The following is a 10,499-nucleotide window of genomic DNA, read 5'->3' on the forward strand; positions in this document are numbered from 1 at the left end:
CAACACAACATCGTCGCAGAACAATTTCAGAAATGATACGATAAACGACGTCAGCTAGAATCACGAGAAAGATGTGATAGTCCTGCAAAAATTGGAAAGCTTGCGAGATTAACATTTGTAAGGTTGCGAGAATGTCGCAGACCATACCCGAAAATAAAGGAAAGATTAGCTGTCATCCACTATGTATTTCCCTATAAATAGTCGTTCAAGTTGTAAAGAGAGGGGAGAGATCTTTTTGAGCAAGAAACAAGTAAATAGGAAAGAGAAAGTCTAGAGCAGAGGTCATTCTTGATTCCTTTATCTTTTCTTTTAAGAACATTCAAAGATTGATCAATAAAATTAAGAGTGTAAGTCTAAAAATGAGTTGAGTAATAATGAAATCATATGAGGGGTGTAGTGTAGGATTTCCTGCAACTACAACTTACTCTTCTTACCCAAAAGTGCTAGTGAAACCGTGAAAGTGATGATACCCACAACTCTTTTTCTTTTCTTTTTTGAGCAGACAGTTGCACCCAGAGCTCGGAACTGGGTTTGATCTGGTATGAACGAGTTGTCCATGTTTTAATTCAAATTTTTTGTTGTCTATCTTGCAGATGGTCATTTTGTTGATAACGACGATTGAGAAAATGAACGAGATCGAATAATGGCAGCAGAGTTGACAAAATGGTCATTGTTGTTGGTTGTATGTGGTGTACAAATTGGTGCATCTTATCTTGTCTTTTGATTTTTTGGATTTTTGTAGACATGTACATGCTTGTACGTCAATGTAAAGTAAGATTTTTACAAAATGAGAATTATATAGTCATATGGTTACTCTTTTTGTAGCTCTCGGAAAGAGCTTTCTGAATATATAAAGTTTGCGAATTTTGGACAAATGGTTCTAAAGATAAATTGTTTTTTTTTATATTATTTAAAATTGCTGACATTATTTTGAGTCATTTTGGACTAAACTGTAATGTTTGGACTAAATTGTAAATCAGGAAGGTTATATGTGTACTTTTCATATTTTAAATAATTTTGGACTAAATTGTACCTAGTTGAATGGGTGTGGACTAACTAGTATATTTGGATGGGATTTTGGACTAAACCGTATTTTTCCCATAATAAAAACATGGGAAATGTTAGTGACGATGAAGTCAACAAAGAGAATCGGTCTTTGTCAACGGGAGATATTGGCAAGGATATTGTTTCCAGGAACAACAAATGCAATGAAGATAACGATGATGCGGCGTTTCATACAAGTGGTAGTGTGAGGAGTAACACTAATGCACCCGTTAATAATCCAAAGGTGGCAATTCTCCTCAACAAACTTAAGAATTCCGGAAATCTGTAGTTTATCTAGTACAACTACAAGATGAAATTTGGATAAAAATGGTAGCAAGCTACCTTCTCTCTGATAAACAGAGCATGGACTTGAAGTTTAATTAGGTTTTCATTACATTGTTTTAGGAGAAGAATGATTGGTATTTAATATACCAATCCTCTCTAACAGTATCAAAGGCTAATAACTCATCTAACTCATTACAGAACTCGAGGAAATGACTCTAGGATGAGTACACCCAATAATTGGTTAATTGCACCCCTTAGTAGCTAATTCAGAAATATAAGGTATGCATACTGAACTATGTGGTACATGACACTGCGCCTCCAATTTGGAGATCCTTGTCCTCAAGGATGAAGTCTGGAAACTGAGCTTGGATATGAGCAGCATCCTCCCGTGTTGAGTCTGAAGGGTCTGAGTTGCACCATTGTACCAAGACTTGTGGAATTTGAGTTGTGCCTCTAACAGTAGTTCTAGTGTCCAAAACAACAATGGGTTCAATTACAAACTGACCTGCATGGTCCACTAGGGGAAGTTGAGGTGATAAAAAAGCTTGCAATCCAATTTTCTTCTTCAGTTGAGAGACATGAAAGACTGGATGGATTCTAGACCCCACATGAAGCGTGAGTTTATAGGCAACAACTCCAATTTTTTGTATGACTTCAAAAGGCCCAAAGTATTTGGATGAGAGCTTGAAATTCTTCCTCACAGCAACTGATGTCTTCCTATAAGGCTGTATCTTCAAGAAAACTAAGTAACCCACTTCAAAGTTTCTATCAGACCTCTTTTTATCTGCAAAAAATTTCATTCTACTTTGTGCCTTGGACAGTTCTTCCTTCAACAATTGTAACATAATGTCTCTTTCCTGCAAGTAATTCTCTACAGTAGCAACAGAAGTAGAAGAAGGAATGGGAAAAACCAGATGTGGAGGAGCATATCCATATAATGCCTGAAACGGAGACATTTTTAGGCTGGAGTGGTAGTTAGTGTTAAACCACCACTCAGCTAAAGCTAACCATTGCAACCACTATTTTGGGTGAGCACCTGTCATGCACCTCAAGTACTGCTCAACACATGCATTTGTTCTTTCAGTTTTCCCATCAGTTTGAGGATGGTAGGAAGAACTGAGCTTCAAAGTAGTGCCCAATAATTTGAACAGAGCTTGCCAGAATTGGCTAATGAAAATCTTATCTCTGTCACTCACAATTGAACTAGGAAGTCCATGAAGTTTAAACACATGAGAAAGAAACTCCTTAGAAACTGTCATGGCAGTGAATGGATGGCCAAGAGGGATGAAGTGACTATACTTTGTTAATCTGTCTACAACCACTAGAATGACATTCTTTTTAAATGACATTGAAAGGCCTTCTATAAAATCTAATGATATGTGTTTCCAAGCAGTATCAGGTATGGGAAGTGGTTAGAGGAGACCCCTTGGAAATGAGTTGTCTCCCTTGTTGCATTGACATACATCACAAGTGGTGACAAGTTCAATTATATCAGTCTTAATGTTGGGCCAAAGAATGAAGTTCTAGCTCTGTGGTAGGTGAAATTGATGCCAGAATGGCCTCCAACAGCAGAGGTATGCAAGGAATGTAATATAGAATATCTTAGTGCAGTACCTGAGCCAATATAGAGTTTCCTTTTGAATCTGATAATGCCCTGTGCATAAGAGTAATTTCCCTGTGTAGGAGTCACAGCTAGTTGAGTCAGAAGTTGTTGTGCTGTGGAGTCAGATGCATAGCTGGAGATGATGTCTTGCACCCACTGAGGCTGAGATAACGATAAGGAAGAACAAGAAGCAGAAGGCAATCTGGACAATGCATCAACAGCCTGATTTTCTAATCCCTTTTTGTACTTAATGACATAGTCAAAACCCATTAATTTGACTAGCCGTTTTTGCTGCAGGGAAGTGGACAACTTCTGACCCATAAGATACTTCAAACTTTGATAATGGATGATGAACTGTTGACTACATAAATAGTGCTTCCATTTTTGAACAGCCATGACAATGGCCAAAAACTCCTTCTCATAAGTAGACAGTGCCAATGCCTTAGGACCCAATGGTTTACTTAGAAAGGCAATTGGTTTACTATTATTCATTAGTACAACACCAATTCCCTGTGAACATGCATCAGTTTCCAAGGTGAATGGCTGAGAAAAATCTGGTAAAGCCAAAACCGGTGCTGAAGTCATAGCAGTTTTGATGGAAGAAAAAGCTTGAGTTGCAACATCAGACCATGTAAAAGAATCCTTTTTGAGTAGGTCTGTGAGGGGTTTACAGATATTGCCATAGTTTTTTATGAACTTGCGATAGTAACCTGTAAGACCCAAAAAAGCCTCTAAGTTGCTTCAGTGTTTGTGGTTGTGGCCAATTAACCATGGCTGCAACTTTGTCAGGGTCTGCAGCAACACCATTGGCATTAATAATGTTGCCAAGGTACTCTAGTTGTGCCTGAGAAAATGCACACTTGGATAGCTTGGCAAACAGAGAGTTCTTCCTTAGTAAGGCCAATGTAAGATGTAAATGCTCCAGATGATCTTCCATGGATGGTTTGTAAACCAATATATCGTCAAATAACACCAGGACGAACTTACTGAGATAAGGCTGAAAAACCTCATTCATGAGGGCCTGAAAAGTTGTAGGGGCATTAGTAAGCCCTAATGGCATAACTCTGAACTCGTAATGGCCATGATGGGTGCGAAAGGCAGTCTTGTGAATGTCTGGTGCATAAACTCGTATTTGGTAGTAACCAGAACGAAGATCAATTTTGGTGAACACCATAGATCCATTCAACTCGTCTAGCAATTCCTCTATAAGTGGAATAGGAAACTTGTCTTTGACAGTGATGTCATTGAGTTTACGATAATCGATACAAAACGCCAAGTTCCATCCTTCTTCCTAACAAGGAATAGGAGCAGCAAATGGGCTATGCCTGGGTTGTATCATACCAGAGGAGAGCATTTCATAGACTAAGGATTCTACTACGGACTTATAAACATAAGGGAACTTGTATGGCCTTTGAGAAGTTGGGTCAGAACCAGTTTTGAGTGGAATTTTATGGTCAAGTAACCTAGAAGGAGGAAGTCCTATGGGTTCTGCAAAAACATCTGAAAAACTTTCTAGAAGGGTGGAGACTGCAGGTGGTGGTGGAAGTATAGGTGTAGTAGAAATGGAGAAAAATTGGCCTATGAGTGTAGGGGTATTACTCTTTAAAAACTTCTTAAGAGAAGAAGTACCTTGAAGGGTGATTGGTGTGCCTTGATGTACAAAGGAAATACTCAATTGACTGAAGTTAAAAGTAACATCACCAAGTTTGCGCAACCAGTCAGCTCCCAAAACAATATCGCAACCACCTAGAGGAAGAACGCGTAAATTTGCAGAGAATTGATGTCCTTGCATTTCCCAGTTGAGGTGTTGGAAAATACCCCTGCTGATGGTGTTATCTCCATTAGCAACTGTGACAAGCATTTTACCAGTGGAAGAAACATAAATGCCTAATTAGAAGGTGAGAGAAGCATCAATGAAACTACGAGTACTTCTTGTATCAATAAGTACAACCACAGGATGCTTGTTAAGATGACTACCAATTCGAATAGTATCATGAGTAATATTCCCTGTCAAAGCATGTAAGGAAATTTCGGTTGTAGAATCAGAAGACGAAGGAGATGTCTCAGGAATTTCTTCAGTAGATAATGATCCAGTTTCCTCTACATCTTAATCAACAATGAGCATGAAGAGCTGCTGGTTTTTACATCGATGACCTTGTCTGTAAAACTCATCACAGTTATAGCAGGGCCCTTTATCCTTCCTAACCTGCATTTGTGCATGGGTGAGCCTTTTAATAGGAGGAATAGAATTGTCTGGTGAAGTTTTAGTGGGTGTGGGAGGGTGAGTTACAATGGGAGATGATGAAGAAGTATTGGTCTTAGCAAGGGTAGAGGAGGGAGAGAAAAAAGATTTCATGGCAGACGGTGGGTGTGAAACAGAAAGTGGAGAAGGTGTAAATGGTCTAGAGAATGATTTAGTTGGTTTGGGCTGGTGATGCATAGAAGCTTGTTGTATCCTAGCCAGATAAAAAGTTGTTGCAGTATTCTCAGGCTTGAACATTTGCACAACTGTACGGATCTCTTCTTTTAACCCACTAATGAAGCTTAAAATATAAACACTCTCAGACAAATAAGGATTGTTAGCTACCATATAGCTTTTATAATGTTCCCATATATCATAGTAATCCTCTATATTGGTAGTTTGATTTAAATTATTGAAACTACCTACATAGTTTTCCTGAGCAATATCTTCAAATCTAGCACAAATATCATGTTTAAAAGACTCCCAAGAAATAAACTCTTTACTCTGTTGGTAGTTTAAGAACCATGAATCAATTGGTGAATTAAAATGTATTGCAGCCATATCAACACGTTCATCATCAGGAAATCTATGTAAATTAAAATACCTTTCACACTTAAGAGCCCAACCACGAGGATTAGTACCATTAAAACGTGGGAAATCAACCTTGGGGGTATGAGTGAACTTACGAGATTCAGTAGTTGAGAAATTATGAATCACCTGATGAAGATCTGTAAATGGGTTACCAGGATTTGATTGCTGATTCTCCGATCCAGAAGCTTCAGGGTGGGTAGGTTGCGTTGATTGAAACAAATTAATAAGAAGATTCATCTTATCACCCAAAGATTGAATCTCAGATTTCATCTCAGAGATTGAATCAGTATGTTGAGTAACGATGTTAGAGATTTCTTGAAGTTTTTCCTTGGTGGCCATGGTTACAGGTTCCAGGATGGAGTCTGATACCAATTGTAGTGTATCTAGTACAACTACAAGATGAAATTTGGATAAAAATGGTAGCAAGCTACCTTCTCTCTGATAAACAGAGCCTGGACTTCAATTGAAGTTTAATTAGGTTTTCATTACATTGTTTCAGGAGAAGAATGATTGGTCTTTAATAGACCAATCCTCTCTAACAGTATCAACGGCTAATAACTCATTACAGAACTCGAGGAAATGACTCTAGGATGAGTACGCCCAATAATTGGTTAATTGCACCCCTTAGTAGCTAATTCAGAAATATAAGGTATGCATACTGAACTACGTGGTACATGACAAAATCCCTCGGGAATTGTTTTCTTCAAGCGAGAAGTTTCATTTGTTACAAATACAATCATGGCTCATGCGGAGGCTTTTAGTGATGAGCTTGTGCCGGGAGAAGGTGAAGGACATTGACTGCTCTTGGCTTTGGGGTAATTGTCTTGGCTCGTTATCTTTATCAATGTTTAAAATAGTATCTTGGAATGTTAAAGGTCTTGGTGATCCGGATAAACAGTCAAAGTTAAAAAAACTAGTCAAACGGTGGAAGCCCACAATTCTTATAATTCAAGAAACAAAACTTAACACTTGTAATGATGTCATCGTGCGGCAATGTTGGGGTGCCACTCCTTGTAGATGGATTGCGCTAAATTCTTATGGAAGATCGGGTGCGATTTTGGTGATATGGAATTCAGATTTGATTGAAGTTGATGACTTTCTTGAAGGTACTTTCACTATAAGTATAACTTGTCGCAATGTTGAGGATAATTTCCGTTGGGTCTTAATTGGTGTTTATGGTCCTTGCAATGTGAATGAAAACAAGAGTTTTCGTACGGAGCTAGCTACGTTACTTGGTTATTAGGATGGCATGCCTCTGTGTTTTGGTGGAGACTTCAATGAGACAAGATTTATGGCGGAGAGAAGAGGTTGTAGAAGAACATCAAACTTGATGAAGCTATTTGATGATTTATGTAATGATTTTGATCTTGTGGATTTTCCTTTATCCATAGCGAAGTACACATGGAGTAGGCCGCCTAATAAGAAGAGAAAAATCGACCGCTTTATTTTCTCTACGGATTGGGAAGATCATTTTCCAAATATTATCCTCAAACGCCTTGCAAGACCCTTACGGATAATTTTCCTATCGAGTTATGCTTAACGGACTCAAATTGGGGCGCTTGTCCTTTTCGATTTTAATTATCTTGGCTTGAAGGTACTAACATAATCTCTTTAATGAAAGAATGGTGAGAGTCTTTTTCTTTTGTAGGTACGACGGATTCATGTTTTTAAAAGAAGTTAAATGCTTTAAAGGAGAAATTGAAGGAGTGGAATAGAGATGTATTTGGGAGCATCGATAGGGCGATAGACACGACACTTTCTAAATTGAAAGAATTGGAAGATATAGATGATGATAGGGGTCTAACCGAAGTCGAAGACGACACGCTTGTGACGAATAAAGTGAAATTTTATGTAGCTCATCGTCGCCAAAGCATATTGATGAGACAAAAGTCGAGAATTAGATACTTTAGAGAGGGCGATAGAAATACAAAATATTTTCATAGAGTGGTGAAAGGTCATAGAGCTTTGAACAACATCAACAACCTTCGTATTAATGGTAGATGGACCGGGAACAAAGGGAAGATAAAGACGGGAATTGCAAATCAGTTCGAGTTAGCATTTAAAGAAGTTTCTAATAATCGTCCAAGAATCAAGAATATGTGACCAAGGCGTATTGATTAGAATGAAAGTGTTTGGTTGGAGAGGTATTTTAGTGAAGAGGAGGTGAAGAATGCAATAAAGAATTTGGGAGTTGACCGTGCTTCGGGACCGAATGGCTTCCCTATGAAGTTTTTTATTGTTGGTTAGGATTTTCTAAAAGAAGATTTGATGAAGGTTTTTGAAGAATTTCACGATCACAATATCCTTGATAAGTCATTGAAAAACAATTTCATTTCTCTTATCCCTAAGAAAGCGGGAGTAGAGGAAGTTAAGGATTTTCGGCCAATTAGTCTTATTGGGAGTGTGTATAAAATCATCTCAAAGGTTTTAGCGAAGCGCCTAAAGGTACATCTTCCCACCCTAATATCTCAATTTCAATCTAGTTTTATTAAAGGAAGACAAATTCTTGATGGAGTGTTGATAGCGAATGAATGTGTATTCTAGAATTCGTCAAAAACTACCGGGGCTGGTTTGCAAGCTTGATTTTGAAAAGGCTTTTGATAATGTGAATTGGAACTTTCTAAATGAAATATTATTCAAAATGGGTTTTGGCGGTAAGTGGAGAGCTTGGATTAGAAATTGTTTAACATTCTCAAAGTTTTCGGTTCTTGTTAATGGATCGTCTTATGGTTATTTTGGTAGTGAAAAGGGACTTCGCCAAGGTGACCCACTTTCTCCTTTTCTTTTTACTATCATTGGTGAAGTCTTAAGTTGTATGTTGAGCAAAGCACAAGAACTTGATCAAATCTCGGGTTTCTCGGTGAAGGAGGGGGGAACAAAAATAAATCACTTTGCAATTTTCCGATGATACTATCATTTTTCTTAATGCTAAGAGACAACAAGTCGATGCTTTGTGCTACTTACTTCTTTGTTTCGAGTTAGTTTCGGGTTTGAATATAAATTTCTTGAAAACTAGTTTATTTGGGGTCGTGTTTGAAGAGGGAATTGATATCTTTGCTAACATGTTGGGTTGCAAGAATGGTACTTTACCTAGTGTTTATCTTGGTCTTCCCTTGGGGGACAAGGTAGAAGGTTCGCGAAAATGGGAAAAAAATCTTGAAACTTGCGTAAAAAGAATTGGTTATTGGAATGGGAAAACACTTTCTAGAGGAGGTAAATTGACTCTCATCAAAAGTGTTTTGGCGAGTTTGCCAATTTATTATCTTTCCATTTTTCTTTCCCGTTGCTCCAAAATTAAGAAAATTGATAAAGTTGTAAGAGACTTCTCATGGAATGACTATGCTATCAAGAAACGAGTTCATAATGTTAAGTGGACAATGGTCTCTAAACCAAAAGAGAAAGGTGGTCTAGGTATTAGAAGGACTAAGCAAGTGAATTCGGCTTTACTTAAAAAATGGTGGTGGCGATTTGGTTTAGAGAAAGATGCTTTGTGGAGGAAGATTATGGTTGAAAAATATGATGAAACACCCACCGATTGGGAAACTCTCCAACCCAAAGGATCAAAAGGCGGTAGTTTGTGGTTTAATATCTACAAAGAGATTAATAGAAATATAAGATTCAAAATTGGCAGGGGAAACGAAACTAGATTTTGGAAAGATGTATGGCTTGGTGATGGAAAATTTTGTGGTGTGTTTCCTTTGGCTTTCGAAGCTTCAAGAACCAAAGAGTGTGTGGTGGCTAATATGTATGAAGTTAGGGAAGGTGGTGTAAAATGGAAATTTTTGTCTAGACAAAGATACTCGCAAAATATCTCAAGTGAAGTCTTATCAATATCAAACCTTCTTTCCTCTATATCTATTAAAGAAGGTGTTACGGATAACCGAATATGGGTTGGAAGTCATCGTGGTCAATATACGGTTAAGGATGGAATTGGAGAAGATGGTGATCAAAACGAGCCGAATTACCCAACTAATATCATTTGGAGCCATGATTACCCTCAAAAAGTCAATTTCTTTCTTTGGCTTCTTTCTCATGATAGGGTAATGACGGCGGATAATCTTTTAAGAAGAGGTATGGATATCTCTAGTGTTTGTCGTTTTTGTGAAGAGGATAATGAATCGAGCTCGCACTTGTTCTACGAATGTTGGAGAACCCGGAGAGTATGGGATAATTTTGTTGAAGGGTGCCACTTCCTATGAACATACGATCCTAACATTACTACATCTATGAAGACTTGGAAGTTTAATTGGGGAGATGAAAGGCTTAGTCGAATATGGAATAACATCTCGGTTGCAATATGGTGGTGCATATGGAAAGAGCGAAATGCTAGAATCTTCGATAAAAAAAAAAAGAAAACTTTGGCAAGCCTAATTAGAGATATCAAATTACAAGCTTTCTTTTGGGCCGAATCAAACATAAGGATGTTAGGGCTTACGGCAAATATAGTGATCTCTTTATGGAATTCCTTGTATCGGTCTCCGTAGTTTTTTGTGGTTTTTACTTGGGTAGCCGAATCCTCTTTCGGCTCCCCTTTTTTGTTCGGTTGTAATCATTGGGCTGAGGTACCCCTCTTAAGTGCCTCTTTTCAATAACTTCTCTTTTCGACCGATCAAAAAAAAAAAAAAACTAACTTAACTCCGTGTTTATCATACTTGAAAAATGTTGGTTCTGTACCTTCAACAAGTTGTTGCGATAACATCAAAGTACTCGACCAACAGGTGCCCGAGAAGGAAG

The 10,499-nt window shown here is 38.0% G+C and overlaps 2 protein-coding genes across 2 annotated transcripts; both read right to left on the reverse strand.

Annotated features, from left to right (window-relative positions):
- Positions 1-1,622: 1,622 nt before the first annotated feature.
- Positions 1,623-2,285, reverse strand: LOC113352268. The gene has a single exon (XM_026596111.1). It carries the CDS (start codon positions 2,283-2,285, stop codon positions 1,623-1,625), a length of 663 nt encoding a protein of 220 aa, XP_026451896.1.
- A 1,314-nt stretch (positions 2,286-3,599) lies between these two features.
- Positions 3,600-6,104, reverse strand: LOC113352269. Its single transcript, XM_026596112.1, has 4 exons — positions 5,078-6,104; positions 4,862-4,939; positions 4,323-4,819; positions 3,600-4,223 (listed from the first exon to the last, which is right to left on the reverse strand). The coding sequence occupies exons 1-4, from the start codon at positions 6,102-6,104 to the stop codon at positions 3,600-3,602; spliced, it is 2,226 nt and encodes a 741-aa protein (XP_026451897.1).
- Between the last annotated feature and the right edge of the window lie 4,395 nt (positions 6,105-10,499).

The sequence above is a fragment of the Papaver somniferum genome, chromosome 2 (genome assembly GCF_003573695.1).
Source record: "Papaver somniferum cultivar HN1 chromosome 2, ASM357369v1, whole genome shotgun sequence".
Classification (NCBI taxonomy): Eukaryota; Viridiplantae; Streptophyta; class Magnoliopsida; order Ranunculales; family Papaveraceae; genus Papaver; species Papaver somniferum.